This window comes from Eutrigla gurnardus (genome assembly GCF_963514095.1).
Source record: "Eutrigla gurnardus genome assembly, chromosome: 4".
Lineage (NCBI taxonomy): Eukaryota > Metazoa > Chordata > Actinopteri > Perciformes > Triglidae > Eutrigla > Eutrigla gurnardus.
In genome coordinates, this window is record NC_139918.1 from 21,948,944 (window position 1) to 21,972,810 (window position 23,867).

At 41.1% G+C, this 23,867-nt stretch overlaps 1 protein-coding gene across 3 annotated transcripts in view; it reads left to right on the forward strand.

The window, feature by feature from the left end:
- The window catches only part of LOC311012883 (netrin-G1-like), a 54,091-nt gene extending 35,185 nt beyond the window's left edge, over positions 1 to 18,906 (forward strand). For 2 of the 3 annotated variants that reach the window (XM_084008675.1, XM_084008676.1), the window contains exons 4-7: positions 7,184 to 7,356; positions 10,896 to 10,922; positions 12,182 to 12,226; positions 16,944 to 18,905. In XM_084008675.1, the coding sequence (XP_083864801.1) occupies positions 7,184 to 7,356; positions 10,896 to 10,922; positions 12,182 to 12,226; positions 16,944 to 17,182 (484 nt within the window). In that variant the 3' untranslated portion in view covers positions 17,183 to 18,905. Of the gene's footprint in view, positions 1 to 7,183; positions 7,357 to 10,895; positions 10,923 to 12,181; positions 12,227 to 16,943 lie in introns of all 3 variants that reach the window. The other variant, XM_084008677.1, reaches the window with a different exon arrangement.
- Positions 18,907 to 23,867: the final 4,961 nt, after the last annotated feature.

Consider the following 23,867-nt stretch of genomic DNA (forward strand, 5'->3'; position numbering starts at 1 on the left):
CAAGGTTGCCGTGGCTGCATGAGTTCAGATGCTGTTTCGATGTGGGGGCATGTTTGTGACAAGTGTCCTCACTGGCGTAATGCAGTGGCAAAGCATGTTTTTTTTTTTACATTACATTTAGTATTAAATACTTTTCTGAAAGAAAAAAAAAACAATTTTTATTTGTACTTTCACCCTTCACACTGGGTGCACGCTTCAGTAAGCACCACTTGCATGCTTCTATGGTCACACACACACACAAGCACACACACACACTCAGAGAGAGAGAGAGAGAGAGAGAACAGAGAGCATGCAGCCGCCCTCCGATTTCCATATTAATATATCTTCCCATTGCCGATTTCTTCACGGCTTCCTCCTTGTCTCAGTGGCTTACATCACATGAATGAGACGGCCCTCCTAGGGCTGAGGTGGGCAGACATTAGCATACTGTACGTCTACATCAATGCACAACCTCAATAATAGGCCCTGTCATTGAAACAAATCACAGGCTTTCAGTGGCACAGGCTCAAGCCACGTAAATTCAAATTTCATTTCGCCTCGGCAGAAAATTGAAGCAGGGGGAATTAACTTGTGATCCGTTCCTAATATTTCTCCAACAATTTGGGGAGCATTGGCGTGGCTACTTTATATTTTGACGGGGGGGGACGCAAACAATTTGCTTGAGATGTATTACATTACACCCCGAAGAATGACAAAATTGGCCACAGCACAGAGCGACGAAAACAAGCTTAATCGGACTCTTCAATTTCACGGTGAGACAGCCTGGTGTAATGAGGTGACTGCGACTCCCGTCGTCTCCTCGTGAACGAGTTCAATGCCATCCAAAAATGTAAAAGGAGTTAATGTAAAGTAACACTGTCAAACTCATTATGTCAGCTGGATTCGCCTCGTTCGTGTTCATATTATTGTTGCTGATGTTGACGTAAATCTTTTTCTTTCCCTATCCCTGCAACTACAGACTTTTCTAAAGGCAACCTGGAAATACTTTAGCTTTGACCTAATACTTGTTCATGAAACCCATGGATATATATTTAATTCCCTGTAATGAACCTAAAAATGTACATGTACATTACGGGAAAGATTATTTTTAGCTTTAGGGACATTTTTAGAAACATTCAACTCAATATTTAACTCCATTCTGCAAGTTTAGACAACAGGACCACATGATTTTAAGAACACTCAGGTCATGAGTCCAAATCCCTCCAACACTCATTTTTCATTTATTCCATCACCATTAAGATTAATGCAGTTTCAAAACCCTATTCACACATAAGACTTAACCAAACACTAAAATGATTGTGGAAAGATACTGTATAGGTCAATTTTATATACAGTATATATATATACACACACACAAATATAAACACAGGGAACAGCCTTTAAATCTGATCTGTTTGTTGAAATTGTTGACAGGCAAGGTAACTCAAAGTGCTTTACAGTGCAAAATTAAATAAGAGATAAAAGGGTTCAAATAAAAAAAAAAGAATAATAATTACAGTCCAGTGCAAGATAAAGTCCCACATTTCGGTCAATAAAAAGGCAGTGGCAAATAGAAAAGCTCTAAGCCTCATTTCCCAGCAGATCTGAGAAGCCTCAATGTTCATAACATTGCAGCTGACCACTGATAATCATTCTTCCTTGGCTGCAAAAACTATTTCCGTTTTATCTTTGTTTACCAAGAGGAATTTTAACCATTTCCTCCTGGACAGCAAGATACAGGATCCCACAACATAACATCTCATATAAAAGACATCGGACAGCCTCTCTTTCCCTGTAAGGTGTTAGCAGGTTCTTCTGGTTTGTCCAGGTAACACATTGGCATTCATCTAAAACTTTCAGCAAGGCCAAAGTTTCCCCTCAACAGCCTTGATCTCTACATATCTGTCAGAGCTATCACTGGTCAGGATATGTGAGGCTCTCAAAGTGTCTTGTCAAGGAAAGTTTCAGGAAACCTTAGTATGTATTTATGCAGCATGGAAGCACATTAGGGGTTCTGACCATGGGCAACTTGTGCAAGGGAACAGGTGAGGTATAGAGCTGAGCTGGTTTGCTCAGTCAGTCTTAGCAGCCAGAGTGGCAGCCATGGGTGGAATCTCTAATGGGGAAAAAAGACAGAACCGGAAATACTGTATAACTGTTTTATAAAATTCTCAAAAAATAATGTCTTATATATATGTTAGGGCTTTTATTATGAAAGGTAAGAACAGAAGGATTGGATCCGGTACGCACCGTTTTTTTTTTAAATGACTCTGTTCCATCCAACTCGATTGGTTGATGCTTTAACTTGCGGTGTGAAAGCTCTGAAATTATGGACTTTGCTCCAAAAAAGGAGATATTTTCACTGTGGAAGAATTATGTTGTGTGTGAAAGTACCGGTGACAAAAACAGCACTTTATCTTCATAATTTCCCTTCCCTTCAATGCAGTGGGGTAATAATGCACAGAGAGACATTTCAGCTACCCCCTTCATCAGTGTATGACCTGCTCCTGTGAGCGTCAGGATTTATACCCACAGGTGCAAACAATCAATTAGGTCAACCACATCATTGCCTCCACAAAGAGAGAGAGCCCACGTTGAACCATAGGGACCAACATGAAACACAGTAGTTCACGTAATATAATCCCAGATTAATTAATAGCAACTGCGCCATGGAAAAGTGAAATATTACCCCAAAAGCACAGGTGTGGTTTCACAAGAGTTCTGGGAGTAATTTTGATTCATATGTAAACCTTTGTGGTGCATCTTGGTCACATATCATAGTTGTTTCAACAGCATTTCAAGTTCTATATTTCATGTTGTTAGGAGGACCTACACTGAAATGCTGTTGGAGCTCTGGTTATATAAAAACATGATGTTAAAGCAACTTTTGTTCTAAACTTAGCCCATTAAGAACTGAAACATCTATCAATGGACCTTTTTTACAATAGACGTTGTGACCTGTCAAAGTAGGAAAACCACAAATGAAATTGAAAACATAAAAAATGGCTCAGTTCCATTAATTGTGGCAGAAAGCTGCTCCAGAGAGTCAGCATGCAAAATACCAGGGCCTGGAGTGGAATGCCATTAATGTTATTTAATACACATGTGCTTTATATATAGCAAATAGGTCAAATGTGTTCAGTGAAAAAATATAGATTCTTATATTCTCTTATTTGATGCCAATTGCTCTGCACAAATGTATTAAAAACCTGGCGCACCCACAGTCAAAACGGTAATTTTGTCTCATCTTAATAAGAAAAACATGACTTAAGTTACGAATGACATTAATAACATTCTACATATATGCCGCACCATACAAGGACACGGAAATCAAAACACCTAACTGACATTCAGCAATCATTACGTTTTATTAGTTGTGCTTTTCCAAAACGTCTCCTGCGAAAAAGCAATGAAATGTACTAAAAACCTGTAGGAACATATCCGGCTAAAATCAAATTCAGCTAATTATAGATTTCAAAGTCAAATCAATCCCAATATTTTTCAGGCAGACAAAAATGGAAGTTATATCATACCATTTTGTCTTGTATAATTACCTCACGGCTGTATGCTTTCACAGTAACAAAGACTGTTATGGATAACTTCCATGGATAACATGGAAGGTTTGATAAATGTCAATGTGGCCAAGACCAGAAACTGTAATATGTACTGTAATAAGCAAAATGTACACTTCATGAAATCAGTAGCTTTAATGGGATTTTTCATGGAAGTCACTGTAAGGTTAAACTTGGAACATTTGCCAAAGAAAGTGAAAGTTTGTCCAACCTGTCAGTTGAGCTCCTTTACTTTGAGGTGCTTATTTAACGAGTTCTATGCTCCTCTCTTGTCTTGAATCAGAGATTGCTACGGTAGAAGCTGTCACGGGGAAGAAAAGCTGTGTTAGACATAGTGAGCCTGTCAACACAGTGGCAAGCATTCAGGAGAAGCCAAGGTTAGGCAGCAGACACGGGGCACTGCTGCCGTCTACTCAGTAATATCACCTTAAACTAGCCCCTCGCCTCATCTACACTTAACTGTAAGATTTGTACTTACATTTAGCACACGCCATAATTTAGTCCTGAATCTGCAGGCCCTATCACATTACTCACCAGGTTCAGCATAAATCAGACGCAGAAGATTTGTATGCTTTTTTACTTATTTTTTTTTCAATGGGAGGATTAAATAAGGTAATTTAAGGTAATAAGAAGGTCATGACAACACTCATAATTAGATGAAGCCTCAAGTCTACTGTGGAGAATGTAAAATCTTTGGTCCATTAAAATTACAACAAAGGCTGCACATATTTTCTTACTAGAATGGAACTTTGCCCTGCAGATATTTTTCATTTTATTTGCCCAGGTTTCTCCCTCTCTGAGATTTTTTCTTCCACACTAGTTCAGGGAAGGTACAGAAATTTAATTTGTGGTGTTCGCAGCAGTGATGAATTCACAAAATCAATACAGCATGTCTTTCTATAGACAATGTCCTGGTCACTTAGGGACCTCACTGTGAACAGTTTTCATTGAAAGTACTTGATATCAAAGAAATAGTACCATTAACAACTGCTGAGGAGATCATAATTGGGATTTTGATGAACTGATCCAGTGTCTACCCTTTTTTTCTTGTACACACTGAACAATAACTGGCATTCATAGCAGTTCATCCTTTCTGAGAAATGCTATTGATGAGGGAAGAACAAAGACGCTTCATAATGTCCAGGGTCTCCTGGTTGGATAATACCAATTGTTATTGGGGAGTACAATGGATAAAAGGTCATTAAAACTTTATGAAATGTAATTTCTTAATGGTCCCTGCCGAAAAGGCTGGACATACAGGGGATCCCTCTTGTGGCCCAAACAGGTAAGAGGAAAAACTCTCTGATTTCAATATGACAATGCCAGCGGCAAAAGCATCACATCCCAGAGCTCCCCTGAGTGCACGTCCTCTGCTCTATCAGCGTGCTATGCACCGGTTGGGCTCGATGATCCAGATTTCGCTGGTTTTTAATTAAGTGGAAGGTCAAATCTCATCGCTCTTGACTTGAGGGAGCTGCTGCTGTCGGCATGGCAGAAGTGCTACACCCCCAGTCATTAATTTTATGGAGCAGGGACTTTAATTGATTAAAAAGTTTAGGACTAGGGGGAATGCGGTGGAAGAGGCACTAGCATTTAGCTGTGTGAATGTGGGCCCATATTCAGTCGCATCCATTATGGCTGCCAACGTTGTGAGACAGCACTTAACCCCAGGAATAATGATGATGATTTAATTTTAGGATAAACTTGACAAGTTGTTATCAACTTAATTGTGGTTGTAGCATGGGAAATCTGTGCAAATTCTAATGACAATTACTTCTTCTTCTACTTTTCTGGTTTTTAACTGAATGGTTTCCACCTTTTAAGGTTTATATGAAAATCTGCATGATCATGTAAGAATTTAGTTTTTGGTACTTTGAGTAATTGAAAATATTCAAAAATATATCGTAAATGTTCCATGTCTTTTATTAACCGATTGTTATGCTACTAATCATTGTGCTATTTAGGGAACTCCAAAACTCCTACATAAATGTATTCATTAACCATCTTTACTTTACATATACAAAACTATTTAACATATTTGTCTTCAGCAGTGATTAAATGCCTTACTTTTACAGTTGTCTTTAAACAAGTAGGTAATACATGCTTTAGAAACACACCATAAAATGCTTATTACTCAAAACAGTATATGAATATCTCTTTGTTAAGGCTTGATGCATGCTACATTTGTGCATAATCATTTATTGAATTTATTCTACAATTGAAGCTGTCTTTAATTCACATACATTTTAATATTCACATGTGAACAATTCAAACCCTAATTCAATAAGCACTTTCTATAGAGACATGTTTACAACACAATAATGTGTTACACGTATTCAGTATACATATGATGAAACTGGGTTTAAATAAAGTGTCACTGATGGGTGGATCTGCCAGACATCCACATTACGTGTGGCCTCTTTGACTGACTTTTCACTGCTGCTTATTAGCTCTACATCAACACGCTACATTATCCCCCTTTTCCCGCAGTTATCCATCATTAATGTGAGTTGTCCCAGCGAGTCCAGGAAGTCAATTACAATGCATGTATTTCTGCCTGCTGCTGTCATTTCTCTGTCTCATGTTCATTGGCGATTGAATACAACAGATACCTGACTCCTTCGGTCTCAAACGGGAGGAATATTCCCTCGGAAGTACTTTGTAAAAACAAACATAGGCCCTGATGTGAAACCCTAAGCTGCCCAAACCCCTGGGGACGGGTAGTGTGTCAGATCCTTCACCCCCGGATTGTGTCCGCACCCTCCATCTCATTCTGTATCAACCTCCCGAGAAGCTGAGGTCACTAGTTGTAACCTTTTACCCTCTTAGGAATAAAATCAAATACAGAGAATTATATTTGGAATACACGTGGAATATGAAACTGTAATAGCTCATGTGACAACAAACCCATTCTGTCTCAGACAGAGATCTCACTACTAATAAAATAAAAGAACACATCATTTTCCTCGGGTTCTTCGAAACATAGAAGTGAGACTACATTCCACAAGCTTGGAAATATGAGCAGACTTGTTCCATGTGGTCAGAAGAGGGTATGGATTTGGTTGAGTGTTGAAAGATGTCAGGCCTTCTCTCCCCCCGGTCAGGAGCGTCTGTCAGCTCTGCCACAGTTCTGTCTAATAAACCAGCTCTGTCGACCGGCCGGGCTTCCTGCCTGAAGGCTCCCTTGCCAAATAACACAGAAACTTTGAAGAGAAAGGGGGGGAAAAAAAACAACAGAATTCTCAAGCTATGCGGCTTCACTTTGTGCAATCGCCTCCCTATCAAATTCATGTTTCGTGCTCAATTCGCAGAGTGCCTTTCATTTAGCTCTCAGATGGAAAAAGTGTCTTATTTGCACTGCTGTTCTCTCCACAGAGGCAGCAACAAATGAGGCTACCTTTTGTTTTGTTTTGTTTTTTTAAAGGAGCATAATGAAGCTTTATGGAGGCACGATCCACGTGAGATAACCCACCAGGATTTTAATTCACCGCTGTCAAATCATTTGAAAAGCACAAACACACGCCGCAGCAAGGGCAGGCTTTGTGTATTCCCTCCACAGGGTTTCAATTCAATATCTGCAGGATGATGCTTATTCACGCATTTGTCTTTTTGTTATTATCTTTCTGTCTCAGGTGCAAGTGTAACCTGCATGCCAACAGCTGTGTTTTTGACAAGGGGAAGCTGGGCTGTGAGTGTGAACACAACACTACAGGGCCAGACTGCAGCCGCTGTAAGAGGCACTACCACGGAAGAGCCTGGAGTGTGGGCTCCTACCTCCCTATACCCAAAGGAACGGCAAATATATGTAAGTATATCTATGCTTCTAATGTTTGGTCGATATAAGGTGGCTATGCTTAGATGTTTACTCTTGAGATGTTGTTGCATCTCCTTATCATATTACCTATTTGCTTCTGGGGACATTTTTAATTTCTGATACTGCTAAATATGTTGTTTCTTTTGGGTGGTGGACTAATTTATAACTTAAATGACAAATTTTCTCAAGGCATTCTGAGAGATAATGTGACAGTAGGATGGACCTGATGTCACGGTGACCTTGACCTCTGAACTACAATCAGTTCACTTTTGAGTCCAGATGGACATTTGTGCCGAATTTCTTGAAATTTTCTCCGAAGATGGATGGACAAACAGCCGGACAACCCAAAAAGATACCTAAAACTCCCTCTTTTATCATGTGAATAAGAGCCGTTATATCTCAGAAGGAAAGATGGAAGTAGCAGGACATATTTATACAACACTGGACTTTTTTTACATTTACAAACTGTACAGATATCAGGACATATTTATACAACACTGGACTTTTTTTTACATTTACAAACTGTACAGATATCAGCTGTGAGCTAGTTAGCAACAGACGCAGATTTCGCCTGTTAGAGTGCGTCTGTGTTCAACTCTGACTGAACTCAGAACTCACCACAAACTCCAGTTCTATCATTTCGCTGCAGACTGTTTCGGCTGTCCTTGGTGTTTGATGTGAGTGGCCCTTTTGATATTTGTCTGCCCGTACACCGACTCCTCATTGATCATTGATGGCCCGAGTCCTTCCTTGGCAACAGGCGGAGGGTTTTCAGTAAGACAGTATGATACATTTGAAAGCTCCTCAAAAGGCTTGTAAGCGAGCCTTCGGCAAAGTTTTTTTTTTTCAAGCAGGTTTAAGGTGTCTAAACATTAACCTATACTTCGATCGGAAAACCTGATGAAACCCGGTCATTTTTAAAAGAGTCATATGGGTCTTTTTTTTAAGGCAGTTCAAATTGATCAGTCACAGTGTGTTTTATTAATGAATTTAGTGATTTTAACTTCCTTCCAAACACTAAACCTACTGTTCCTACCCCAACTGCATGACAATTGTGAACTGATCCTGGATATCTCTCTGCCTGTTCGCGTGGTATTTCTGAGATAGAAGGTGCTCTTTTGCATTATCCCCATTATAATCTTGGACGGCGGTCGAGTCACATTTATCAAATCCCACGCCTGAGGCAGGGGGCTCATTGCCTCAATAAATCTAAAACAGTCATTCAGGGATGTGGTGGTGGTGGTGGTGGTGGTGGATGGCCAGACGAGGCCAGATGGTGGAAGATCTAGCCCTCTGGTCCTGCATTCACACTGATTCAGCCGTGCAGTCAGAAACTCTCACGGCTGCAGTCTGCTGAGGATTGACAGCAGCTTGTTTCAAATGCCCAGATTGTCTGACTTGAATTCACAACCATTGCGCTCTGATTAGATTTGTAGAGAGATGCGATATTGCTATTGATCTGCTGCACGTTTGTGCAGTCACTGACGGTGCTCGTTCTTGTTCCTCTTTGGGCTATTTGTTAACTGTGAATTGGAGCATTAGGCAGTCATTTGTATGAGTCTTATATGTGTCTGATGAGTCTGTGGTTGTGTGTGCATGTATGTGCACAAATCTGTGTGGGGGGGGTGCAACACATTTGATTGCGAGTGGGAGTTTGTTTTTGGGAGCGTCTGAACTCCAAGGAGATATTGCTGGATTTACCCCTGCACCTCTTGGGTGTTATGAGTCTCCCAGCAATGTGGAGCTCACTGTCGGATTGACAGGCCGTTATTAAAAAATCCAACACTTGGCCGCATCTGCGCTGAACTGATGAAACTGAGGTCTAGCCATATCAAAAGCAATATTAGCACTTGTTTGGCGGTGGCATAAAATGCAATAATGTCGCACATGGAAGTGACGTAGCAAAATATTGGTCCCCCAGGTGTTGAATGAACACACTTTTGTCTCAGATTATTCTCATTTCTCTCATAAGTAAAGCCCAGGCCCCCCATAACATGCCTTTATCCATTATGGGAAGCTCATATTTCCTATGAGGATATTAAACATACAGGCCTCGTATCAAGACAAATATGCTGAATGTGCAAAATGTAATTATGGTTTAATAGCTTTCATCTGTCATCATGTCTTCCTCTTTAATCATGGAAGTCATTTATCTCACAGGTAGGCACAGGGCGAGGTCCATTACATATGCAAACCCCTGCACATGCAGATATATGGACATACATGACCCTTCATCTAATAAATTAGAGCCCAAGATGAGCCCTGCCTTGCTACGGGCCAGAGCTGTCAGCAGCAGAGAGTGAGTGAGAGTGATTGAAACCCAAGGCTTCCCTTAAAGAGAAGGAGGAGAAAATTCTGCAAGTTACCTGCTGAGCAGAAGAGGAATCACTTTGGGAATTTTGTTGACAGTCCACTTTGCAGAAAGCGTCAACTCATCTTGTGTTCTGAAGCAGGTTCACGGGTTAAGAGGGGCTGGGGCCCAGAGTTTGATCAGACTGTAGAATTTGCTTTGGCTTCAAAGGGCAACATTCTCTGCCCTCCATTTTCCATCCAGAACAACCGCTGCGTAGGAGTTACGGCTCGCTTGCTTTCTTGCAAATAGGAGCATAAGATCCGTGCTCTTCCTGCTGCTGCAGTATTGTGCACTTGCCAACAGTTGTTATGACAGCCCCAAACTGGTAATGAAGTGATGAATGGGTGCAAACAATGTGAAAACCCCGGTAAAAAATAATCACATATGGACGAAATGATGTGGCATGAGTAAATGATCAGAAATTACACTAATTGTTGGGTAGGATTTCCCTGCTGATTACATAAATGCTACACAAAGCGGGTGAATCCACCGCCAGATGCTGATAAAACAAAGGCTTCAGACGAAGCCTGCAACAGGGTTGCCAAAGTCAGCTCCAGCTCACAGACGGGGGGCCTATTTTGGTGCTTGGAAACATAATTCTTTTTTTTTTTTGTCCAGCCTATGTTGCAAATATAAACGTCTAAAAGCATTTTTGCGATTCTTCCATTTCTTTGATTGGCTTCCTCTCTGTTTTCCATATCGAGGTACTCCCACTAACTTGAAAAACACAGAAGATAATAACAAACTAGGAATTAGTTGAAGATTATGTCTGTCTGGTTTGATTCAGATATTCATTGAGTCAAAAATGATACAGAAAATCACCTTTATTATAAGCCAATAGCAGAAAAGCATACCTTTGACAGCATGGATATTTGACACACAAATGAAATCCCTGATGTGAAAACATCCTCCATATTTTGAGTTTTGATTTTCTCTGACATTTTGTCGATTGCAGCCCTATTATTATCATCAGAAGTAGGTGGGTGTTGGACCATGCAGCAGGGTCACTGCAGAGCCATGGCCATTGTTAATCAGTGGAGACCGGTTTGATAAGTGTTCGTGGGCTTTGAATTATTCAAAGGGACGCAACAATGTTTTCTCTTCTCTGAAAGTTTCCAGAAGAAAATGACATGAGTCTATACTTTCATGACGCACTGTTTCTTTGTTCTTTCTGCAGGTATCCCCAGTAACCACGGACCAGTGCGTAAGTTGATCAGGCTTTCTACATTGGCATGCCGACTAATGGTTTTCTCCCTCAGTGATGAATACCTTTTGTTTGACTGATGACGGTGGTGTGAGAAATGGTGCTGTGCATTGCCATTATTATTCATCAGAATGTTTTCCACAGAGGAAACAAAAAAAATCCATCCTAATAAGGCATTCATATAAAATTACATCAGAAAAAGCCACTTTTATGAATGGAAGTGAACCAGAGCAGTGTTCTCCGATGCAGTTTTAATAGTGGCAGTTATATTAAGACTTACAACAAAATAAACTGCATCTGAAACAATTTTCTCATCCCATTTTTTTTTAGCAAATAAATTGCATTTTAAAAAGGAGAATATTTTATTGATTTCATTCCTGCTTAACGTCTTGCAAACCATGCTTTCCTGTTATTTGGAAATGTTGTTTTCCTGCCTTTCTGGGAAATGAATGGAAACCAATGGCTAATTTCCATGTAGCATTAAAATAAATGAGCAGTTATCTTAATGACCACAGAGCTGTTTGTGTTGAATGACGGACTCTGGTTTTAGGAGGCATTTAGATATTCATGTTATACATGCACAGATCAATGGAAAACAATGGATGCCTGAGATGTCTTCTACTTTCCCGGCATCCATCGTTTTAAGGGAGGAAATACCATAATATCCTGCAGCATGCTTTGCAAAATGGTCAGCAGCAATATCAAATATAATTTGTAGACAACAAGCTGAAGCTTGGAAAACCACAAGTATGCTTCAATATTAAGGGAGTTGCCAGTTCATAAAACACTAGGAATCCTGCATGATTTGGCTTGTGAATCAGCAGTCACTATTGAGAATTATTCTCTCCCATCCACACTAGAATATTTGCTCTAAGCGCGCAGACAGATATTTGCTCAAAACATTTTTCATGAAGACATGGCTCCCACCATGCACCCTTACTTAAGCATGTTGATGCCTGAAGGCAAGACCTCATCCTGGATAACAAAAGCAGCCACCGTATGTACATGTCTCTGCCTTTGTCTTGTGGAAGTATCACTCATTTATGCTGCATGCACACTATTCTACGTCCGCCCATTTACTACTCCAAAACACGTGGCAGAAACACTCCAATAATTCTGAGGCAAATCTGCCCAGACGACTCACAGACTGAACCCCCCCCCCCAGAATCTATGCATGCTGTCCCTGTGCTTTAACTACATAACAGCATGCAGTATATGACAACTCAGTGTAATATATAACCTTTCCCATCTTTACACAGATCGAGCAAATGCTTCATCTCTTGGTGTTGCAAATCGTAACCAAGGTAGGCTTATAGGCTTTGTAACTTCAGCATGACATTAACAATACATAGAAAGAACTGATTTCTTATTGATTGGCAATTTGAGAACAAACAAAAGTGTAATGTAGAATTTACAAAGAGAGGTGTGCAATAGGTTGTTTCCCCAAAGCCCAGGTGCTTTCATCCTGCATGCAGACAAACACAAGCTATTTCGTTTTGAGAACACCGTAGGGAATGGACAACATGCCTCATGATCAGTCCACATCCTCCTAACCCCTTTGATCACGCCCTCTTTTTAATTACCCAGAACGCTCTCTGGGGGTGCAACCTCTCTGCCACGTTCACAAGGGGGGGAAATGAAAGAGGGAAAGGAGCGGGAAGGAGAGAAAAGGCTTCGGGGAGGTTTATGTAGATTGATCTCTAGCTATCTCCAGCTAATCCTCAGGCCCAGATACCCTGTGTAGTGAGTGTTAAGTTGCATCTGCACCACTGCTCTCACAGCCAAGAGAGAAAAGACATTTGAAGGGGACTTTCAGGATTTCCACAATCAAGACAGGGTGTTTCCTCCGCTTCTCTGAACTCACAAAGCTGGGAACGAGACGCACCTATGAAAATAATCCAGTCTTGGCTGCAGTCGGAGGTGGAACGAAACTATTCACCACAACAACTGAAATACAACAATTTAAAGCGTTTACATGTATAGCAGCTGTAAATGCCCGACGACAGTTTTCATGAGTATAATCCTTTAGTGCGAGGAGGTGACATCTTATACTGCAAAAACAGTGTCTCACATATAAACAAAAGGAAGTTATTAAGCATTTGCAATAGGTAACATGTGGGCTATTGATTCATCTATACATTTAAGATGAATCATTAGTTATACATCATAGAAAAACAAGGCTCAAATTCAAAGGTCACAACTTTAAATGTCTTGCCTCATCTGACTAACAGTCTTCAATAAAGGTAGTTACAGCTCGTTTTGTAGTGTATAACATGATTATTAACACATTAACATTAATAGGCAATGTGGGATTTGTCCTATGATTGTTTCACAGTAGCGTGCACGCCACGACTGCACTGGTTGTTAAATAAAACCTATACGTAATAACTTGTGCTGTACCGAACACATTGAAGCTTCTGAGCTTCAGATATAACAATAACATTCGTAAAATCATAAGTGACCTACAGGAACATTGCCTGCAATAGTCCACCACTTATTACTCTCCCTCTCTGTCAGTCACTCTCAAACAGACACGCACAGCAAGCAAAAAGGCACTCTGTAATTATCTCAGTCCAAAAGATTTTTAAAAATCAAATAATATTCTGCTTTTATCCATATTTGTTGACGTTTAGCCTTTAAAAACAACACTTTCACTGTGGTCGAAAGCAGTAAACTCTCCTGCATGCGGCTGGATTTAGTAGTCTGGGAGCTCGCCCGTTAACTTCAGGCAGATTCCCCAAACTCGCTATGGTGGGCAGGGAAATAAAATCAATTAGTCAACACATAGTCCTACAGACATTGTTGTTCCCTTCCCATGGAGCCGACGGGAAAACTAAGCCAGTCAGCCTGGTGAAGGCAGGTTAGTGGGCCGCTGTCCTGGAGCTGACCGCTTACACGCCACTCACGACTCGCTTCCGATGTGAAATCCCAGAAACAGAACCACAAATTACATTTGTACAACCACAATAACACAAAATCATACATCTATTGCAAACTATTAATTAATATAACCCCTTAAACTATTCCTATATAACTTTCCAATCTGTGAATTCTGACTTGACAAGCATTTACAAACATAGCCCTTGAGTGAAAGTTAAATCAGGCTCTTTCTGTCTTCAGTGTTGTATCCCCGCCACTGTCGAGTGCTACCACGCTGCTGACACCTTATATCGAACCTCAGACTCTGGAGGCATGACTAATGACAAAGCTTCATGTTAATATGATAACAGGAGGCATGGCTGCATGTTTCAGCTAACCCTGACACGACGGCAAAAGATATTGATCCAATGTAATTGAAGGAACACCATTCTGTCTCAAAGCATATAATTAGCAGATCCTGTATCCGAAAACTGTCTCCAGTTATAGTTAATTGCGCTGGTGAATCCATCGTTATAAAGGCTTTTTGAAATATTCAATGAATCACTATGAATAACTATAGTTTAAATACCTCTCCTCTGTATGTAATTAAATAGAGGTGCTGCTGCCCGTGACTGCAACCCAACTCAGCGAATCATGTAATATTAGATCTATTGATATGAATTGACACATTCAAAACGGCTGGCTATTCAATAGAACTTACCTCACTGCCGGCACAAGTTTAATGCTGTAATCATGGTATAATAATGAAATACAATATCGACAAAAGATATTTCTGTTTAAATATACATGTTTGGCTTTTTCACATGAAGCAAAACATTTGTATATTCCATATCTAAAATTAAATGTTACATTCAATTGTTTAAATTAGCTATGAGGATTGCTCTACACATGTAAATGGATATTATTGTACATCAAACAGTGTTGAGCAACGTATAGCTATCTATAATAGAGAGTAACTTGAGATACCAACATACAAATTGTTAATTATTTTTGCACACATTCGTGAATGTGAGATTTACTTCCGAAGCGACACCGAATAATTGACTTGTTTTTTCCTGTTATGTCTCGACAGCCGGGCCCTGTGGCTCCACAAAGACGCCACAGGCTTAAGCCTGGGCATCAGCAAACTAATTGGGCTACAGATGTTTTTAGAAAGACAATGGTCCTGTGGGTCTGCTGCAGGACACAGAGATTATCCTTCGGCCACAGGAAACAAAGTTAATGTGTAGAGACTCAGCTGATCCCATGGTAGTTTTGACTAAAACACAAAGAGCAGGTGTTTTCCATTAGCTGTAAAATGAGAAAGCCACTTTGACATTACTGATTGGGGTGTAGCCAGAAGACCATTAATGCTCGAACCCACTGAGGACCGGAGAGCTGCACGCAGTCCATTATCATGCATGCAGAGTTCAGGTACAGACAGTGTTGCCCTAGTTGGGGCATGGACTGTCTAGAAGTCTTGGCCAGTCAGACTTGGACCAGTGCTGTCAGGGCCTGAGACATATTTAAGCTGGCCGTTTTTGCCCTTCACATTGACCCGAATGGAAACAAACGATTTGCAAATCAGGTTCTGTTCTGCAGGTTCTCTCTACAGAGAGCAGGATCAGGTTCTGTCATATTTCCAGCATTGATCTCCATGTTTTGTGGACGAATATTTGTAATCTATCTAAAACATTAATTGGGAATGTCAGGCTTTGTTGTCGGGCTCCAATCCAAGAGCAGTAGCTTCACGCTAGACTCATAATATTTGCACCAGTGTTCAATTATCACACAGTACGCACCCCCAAGCTGCATTTTAAATAAGGAGTCTGACTGGAAGAGCTGTTATAGTTGCTTTTATAATGCTATCATTATTAACCTGTCTATAAATAAATAAACACATACAGTTGAACACAACAAGGCTGTCTAACCAGACGTCTCAGGGTTTCTGAAAGTAGAGGCAGACGACACAAGGGCAGTGAGTAAAAGAGTAATTCTTGAATACACTTGAATCATAAAATTATTGAAAATTCCATAATTATAATAAAAAAAACCTCCTTCCACAGGTGGATTTTCAATTTAAGCACAAAACAGCAGCATTGTGTGTGTGAAGAGGGCGGGGATCTTATTAAGTTAAATGCAATATCAATGCCTTTTTAATCAGCTTCGGCAGGAGCAACGATTAGGCTATTTGTTGCGTTTATTCTGATGCATGAGCCACATTACTGAAAACCAAAAATGTGATTAGTATTTATGCAAGGAGAGATATCCAATTACACTGAAATCTCTAGGCAAATATTACCTCTTCCAGGATGTCACCTCTGCCAGCAGAGAGGCTTCCAGGGATAACCGAGTTGTGAGTTTTTGTCTAGCGATGTGAATATCGGCTGTTGTAGTCCTAATCAATCTATAACAACACCAGGAAATGTTTGGGTGGCCACTAGAACAATGCAGAGCCGGGTTGTTACATCATTTCCTCAAACAGGGAATAGTATTGTTTGTTGTGAGGTTAACCGCAGGGGATATAATACCAGCAATTGGTGAATGACTGAAAATGCTTATTTGCACATCAAAAGCTAGTGGTGGTGCAGGGAGGGGGGGGGCGGGTATCAATCCCATGCCTTCCCCTCTTTCTGTTCTTTCGAATGTCGTTGTGCCAGAGGGAACACAAAATGTTATTCTCCTCTCCTGCACAGTGGGGCCGCTTCACAATACGCCGGCATCCTTTGATTCACTAATCATTAATTTCACCTCATCACTGCTGTGGTTTATTTGCTCTTTTGTTTTGCCAGGATTATTTGCTCTACAGTCCCTTTGGTTCTCCTAAAATATCCACTGCTCCATTAAATGTCTGTGTTCTTTTGTCATAAACAATCATTCACGGGAAAGGGGTTTTGTGTGGGCTGGTATTCATACAGTATGTGCCCTGGTTACCGGTCTCCTCTTCCTCTGTGCACTCCTTCATAAAAGTCCTTGGCTGCGCCCTCCCTAATGTGTCAGCTGTGCTCTGAGGACACAGAGCGAAGCAGACAGGACAAGAAGAGGCAGCTTGTGCCCTGTGAACTTGCCTGTTTATGTTCTCTGCCACCCTATCACTGAGTGATCTATTAATCACCCCCTTCCTGTCTCCCCCTGCCCTTTTTGCTTCGTCTCTCTCCGCAGCTCGGGTGTGTGACAACGCGATGCTGCGCTGTCAGAACGGCGGCACTTGCCACCACCATCAGCGCTGCCATTGTTCCCCCGGCTTCACGGGCGTCCTGTGCGAGAGAGCTCGCTGCCAGGGCCCCGGGGAGTGTGATGACCAATTGTCTGGACGGGCCTCCTTCCATCATTCCCCCATCAGCCGCCAGCTCGCTTTTACCCTTGTAGTGCTCCCGCTATTGATTGTTTCCCTTTGCTGAGAGACCTGAACCGCCCATCCTCAACCAAAACCCTAAGACCACATGTTGAAACTTAACTCTCAACTGTAAGGACAGAAAAAGGACAAAAGGACACGTGGACAATGTGCTCAGCATACAATATAAGTAACTCTTTTGTATATCCAAGACCACAGTGGCGGATGACAGTGTGACCTGTGCAACAGATTTTGCGCTCATCTGTTATATGGAACGATAGATGTGAAAGGCAGAGGATGCGGTTGGAGCCCTCGCTTTGTGATTATGTCATTTGGCTGATACTTCATTAACAGCAGACTGGAGACTCGGATAGAGCTCGCTCACTCTCTGACAGCAAACTGTACAAAACTAGACACGTGATTTCTAAGTATCATCTGACGTTATTAAAAAAAACAATAATGTGGACGGGGACATCTTAAAACATCTTGCCTCACTGCCTCCTTCCTTAATTGCCCCCTTCTTCTACTGTCCTTTCCTCACTCGTCCTGTTTTCCTTCACCTTCTCCTCCCTGTGCTTTGGTGACTCTGGTGATTTTACTTTGCTGAAAGGGCGTCTGTTGTTTTGCCAAATGCTGCACATGTATTATTATCAAGCCCATCGGCAAGTACCGATCTAGTACGTTTTCTTTTTCAGAGGCTCTGTAGTCATGCTTGAGCTCATCTATGAAAAAAAAAACGAAAAAAGTTGTAACATACTGTAACTGTATTTAATTTTTGTATAAAAACAGATATTTTCATGACTACGCAAAAACAAAAAGATGTATTACTTGTTTTCTATTGCTGCCGAGCTGTCCTAGATGTGGACTATGAGTGCACAAAGACTTTGGTTGTATCATTTCTTTGCTTGTGTGGCGCACGGCTCTCCTGATTTGAGAGCTGCTGTCGAAACTATGTTTACAGTACACACTTACACAATACACTTCCACCAAAGGGAAAAAAGAAAAACATGTCTTTGTCTTGTTGTTGAGGTGTAGTATGTTTATTAAGTAGTAACATTTGCGACATGTGTAGAGTGAAACAGTGTATTGTTACTAGATAGGTACAAGCCAATGACAATAGCTGAATGTCATTTTAAAGGATTTTTGAAAGTGATCAATGCCAACCATTGACCTACTCACTAAAGCAACAGTTGCTGGTAGCAATATATCAGTCAACAAATTAATTTCTAATTCTATGACACATACAGTTGTTTTTCTCCCCCCCCCAACGTGGTGTAATCATCCTTGTGCCCATGAAACATGGGAGAATCTGAAGAATCACAAGCCAAAATCCCATCAGCTTTTTTGTAAATTTAACAAGATGATTGAAAAAAAAAAAAAGAGCGATTGCACAGCTGTCGTAGAGGTTGTCCAGCTCAGATCTGAAATCAAATCTAATCCTTGAATCAAATGGAAAGAGGGGAAGGTTTTCTGAGCTGGTACGGCTGGAAGCCTGCATCCCGCTGCGGGAGCCTCCGAGAAGCGACACGTTCAGCAAATGAGCTTTAATTCACGGAGGGTCAATGAATCGAAATTAAGTCGCATCCCACTGGGTGACATACCGAGCACTGAGACCAATTTCATTTGAGAGATTCATTTTCTCACCGAGGTTGTCATGAAGCACCTAATTGTGTTAGAGTCTACTGTAAGTGCCTCTCATTAAATGACACTGTTGATGAAAGGAGTAGCAAATGCATTTTTTGACAGAGACTCTTGCCTTGGAAAGCAACTTTTGGACTCTAATGATGAGGTACTTGAAATGGGTACTGGAAAGAAGTGGTTGTTAAACGCTCATCGTAAGGCTGGGCACTATGGGAAAAAAACCTAATATCACAATTAGGGGTGGGACGATACGGGTAACTCACGATTCGATACTGTGACGATATTTGGCCCACGATAACGATAATATCACGATACACGATATCTGCGATATTCGATATATTGCAAGAAATTTCATCAACGATATATCACGATATGTGACTGAAAAAGAAAAAAATATGCATAAAAAATAAATTCCAAAACTTCGTACAATGTACAAATGAATAAACACTGTCCAGCTGGACACATTAAAGTGCATGAACATTAATAACATGTCTTATGTAAACCAGGACAGTGCTTTCTGATACTGAAAAGTCAGTAGCAACTTGTTTTATGTAAACTTGGGCCCGTTTTAGTTTAACAATAGCTAAACAAGATAAGAATAACATCAGAATTAAATGAAATATTGGGCACATTTCAGTATGCAACCAATTATGTGCAGAGTTATGTTCACCCATCCAGTACCTGGGAAGTCTGGCCTCATGCCCTCAGAGCTGGGTGAAAACCGCTTGGAGCTCACAGCAACACCGGGCAGCACACGGCTCCGCGGATCCACACATGCGGACCCTCCGGCGGACGGTAAACACGCGCCGCCCGGAATCCTGCCTGTAAATAGGCAATCGAGCCGCTTGATCATTTTGGACTATTCGCTTCATTCGCTTCATTCGCGTCATTCGCGCATGACGCTCATTTTTGAACCGGTGCTGCTCTAGCGGGGGAAACGAGGGCAGTGCCGGCGGGGAGCCGGCGGGTCACGTCGGCGGACCCTCCTCCTCCGCCTCGGGGTACCCGATGCCAGAGTCCGTGAGTCCGTGAGCCTCTAAACTCTAGCGCGCTGCTCGGAATCCTGCCCGTAAATAGGCAATCAGACCGGGCAGCGGGCGGCCCCCGCGGATCCGCTCCGGAGAACCGTAAACTCAGACGCACCGACGGGAGTAAAAAAAAACCCGTAGACCCAAAATATCGATATTTGCCGTCAGTGTATCGATTTATTTATTGCGACAGAGAGCACAACAATATATTGCAATATCGATTTTTTTCCCCACCCCTAATCACAATATGTTTTAAAAATACCTTGATACTGATATTAAGACGATATTGTAATGTTGACTATTGGTGCTTTCACAAGTATTAACACAATGAGATTTATTGATTGATAGTCTTCAGTAATGTGAATGTAATGACTACATGGATAAAGGCAAATAATAGAACAGCTACAATAAGTCAAGTATATACCTTTACTGTAATGCAGCCTTTCAACCAGGAAAAGAACTCTAATGCCACGTTACAATATCACAAATCTATTCTCATATCTTGATATCAAATTAAGTTGAGCATTTTAGCAGCAGTGGGCTGCTGTGAGGCAACCTGGGTTTCAGTGTCGCTCAAGGACACGTTGACATGCAGACAGGAGGAGTCAGGGATTGAACTAGCAACCTTGTGATTGAAAAGGACAAACTCCTCTACACCCTAAGCCACAGCCAACCTAATACTCATTTACATATTAATAACACATCCATTATGTGGAAGCCATTCTTAAATGTTACTAGTACAAATAATTTAGGTCCACCTAAAAATGTTCACATTATTTCAATTTGACATTTAAAAATTATTGTATAGGTTCTGTCTGAAATCAAGGACCTACTGTTTCAAAAATTACCCAAATCTATAACGGTAACTCTGTCTTGGTTATCATTGCCACGCCAGAGAAGAAAGATTGAACGGGATACTGACAATAGGCTTAGCAAAAGGTCAACTGCTGTTTCAGGCTCATAGATGTGACTAAAGACTGACAAATGGAGCAGCAACAACAACATATCTATCCAGCAATACAATTATATTGCCTTCTGTGATTTAATAGTTGTGTTCAAGGTTCCTGTCTCTGCTGGATGTGAAGTGGCACTCTTGAGACGCTTTGTGGCGACGGTTGTAGGAAACAAAGCTTTAGAGCAGTGTTTAAGGACCAGAGTGTGTGTGTGTGTGTATGTGTGTGTGTGTGTGTGTGTGTGTGTGTGTGTGTGTGTGTGTGTGTGTGTGTGAAAGACAATTACCTTCATGACATGTTAGTGCAATAAAATTGATGTTTTATGACACTTGCTCCTGGCTTTGGGCTGCATTTAGCCGTTAGCGAAAATAAGTTTTTGAGGTTAAACCCAAGTCTCTTCCACTTAATTGCAGATTACGGCACGAAAGTTGATGAACAACTGGACTGAGAGCATTGCTCTGCCTCTAGAGTAGGTGCAACTCACTGCCAACACTGACATTCTTACCCACTGAGGAAAAATGAGCACGATAATTCCTCTACATGGCCTGCTTACTGCTGGAGTACGGGCATTAACACATTTAAAGCAACTTTCTCTTCTTCTACGCCGGATTTAGAGATAGAAAAAGAAGTGACAACTCCAACTTGTTACTGTCGCATATATATTCTGGTACCATCATAAATAACTGCACAAACATGCTGACATATAAATGTACAAAGGGCAGCAGCAGAACACTTAATGATAATGTCTGGGTTTTTTGTAAATTCAGTGCACAAAGACCTGCCGATTTTGTTCTCTAGTTATGAACACCACTGTTGTGTCGCAGCAACGGCGTGTCCTTCCTCCTTTCACTTGGAAGACTCAGGAGGGGTATTAGGAGGACCGTTTTAGACATGAGCAGAGCAGTCCTTGTGTTCTGCCACTGTCAGCACTGGTGGCACCAACAGAAAGTTACATAACGTAAGACGAGGGGTATTCGGTATCTAGGAAAGACGAGGCTCAGCAACATGACTGGAGCACTCAGCTTATTAGCAATCCAATATCCATATTTAGCTCGTCAATGACACTCTTTGAAATGTTCAGAAGTACGACTCCAAAATCAAACCGCCGTGATGCTCAGGGACACGACGATAAACTTTTCTGCCAGTCAACAACATAAATAATTGCATGCATTTTTTTTTTTTCTCCATTTGATTTTTACTAACGTTTACGCTGAAAATGAAAAAGCAAAAACCTGATTAATATTTCCTCCCATGGCTGCTTTCAAATCAAAGGGTTGTTAAAAAAAAGAGCAGCTCCGGTTAAAATCACATTTAGAAGATATACAGCGATTTACAGCACAGAGTCTTCTCACAAGGAGGGTCGTTTAACAATAAGTCGTCCTTGACCCATCACTGAGCTAGCTTCAGCTGCCGGCCCAACTGTCACCGTCACAAAAGAAACAAAACTGCAAGTGGGTCTCCATACATAGAGCTGCAGTTTACACAAAGACCTTCTCTTCCTTTGAGCAGCAGCACTTTTCTCATAGAGTGAAAGCTGTCTGCTGCCTGACAATGGGAGTCACTTTCTTTATATATTATGTCTGTTTGTTTGTTCAGAAAGTTTTGCTGCAAAAAAGATCCAGCATTAGGAGAAAAGTTACACCTGGTCTTGCAAAATGATTGCAAGAACCAAATGAAGATTAATTATAGTAAAGTACATACTTAAGGTAGTTCTGAGATGTATTGAATTTCTTGTATTTTTGTTTTGTTTGTGTCTCTATGTGCAACATTAATTCATACAACTATAAAGACCTGGTAACACATAAAATCCAGCTAAACTCCAGCATGCCAGCCAACTGGGAACAATACCACAGAACAGTTACAATAGCTCTCCGAGATACTTTTTATTTTAGTCCCTCCTGGCATTATGTTCTCATAAATATACCTAATATCATTCAACTTAAAGTGATAGAAGAGGGGATGAAAAGCTCAGCACGAGCAACCCAACTGTCAGGTAACCATTGTTAACTGTCAGTTGGCGAGCTTGTTAACTCAGTTGTTGATGGAAAAATAACTTTCGGTTTGTTCTAAGGATGAATTTGTACCATCGACTGTCTCATTAAAACCGTCTGCAAACTATTTCTTTTCAGGGGTTTGTACTCGTACAGAGGGGCTGAATCAAAGTAACAAACCAAATAAGCCACTATAGGTTCAGTGCAACCTCTCTGGTCATTCAAACGGCAGCACTGACGAGGCGGCTTGCTACTGATTAATGTGTCCATATGTTCCCAAGTGCGAATTAACCCTTGCAATCAAGTGATTTCTCTGCAAATTTTGTCCTTTTAAGTGCTGACTTGACCCGAGACTTATAGTGATTTTCAGGCTCACTCAATAACAAGCACATTAGCAAATCAGTTTCTGACTTCTTCCCCTGTGAGGAACAGCCAGCTTAGATTAAAGGGCGGAAGTGCAGAGAAGCTCCACGGAGGAAGTTTAGCTGCCTCCGCTGGCACATAATGGAAAATAACTTTCTTTCTCCCTACTGCTCTTTGAGAGATCTTGGAACTGACTAAACAGGCAGCAATGCTTCCACTATGCCACCATCCATTAGAGATGTGGAAAATAGGGCTGTCCCAGTCAGTAAGAGAGACAGATCTCAGTCAGAAGTCAGGTTTTTTTCCTCTTGCGACGGGTTGTGTCAGAGTAAAAACCTCCGCTGCCATCACGTCTTTGGGTATCCGTTTGCAGGCCTGTAGCCCAGAGCCCTCGGTCCCTGTCCCCTTCAGTAAGGAGTCATTCTCTCAGTGTGATTTACTATTTTTGTTCTAGTGAAAAATACTAGTATCTCACAAAAGGTATAGGTCACCTTTTTCATTTGAAATTATGCTTTTATCGCTGAGGACTTCTACTTTAAACTGTGTAGGAGGTGATGGAGTCTCAGATAATCTGCACTACAATTTTTGCTGAATAAATATGACATTAAAATAATATATCTGAAGTACATACGCAGCTATAAGCAGAAGTGTTTAGAGGCTCTAAGCTAAAGCCATAAAAAAAAAAAAAACTCAGCTTTCTTGTCACGACCACAAACCAATCTGATGTCCCCTCATTTCAATACAATCTGGGGCAGCAATCGGCTCTATGGATACAG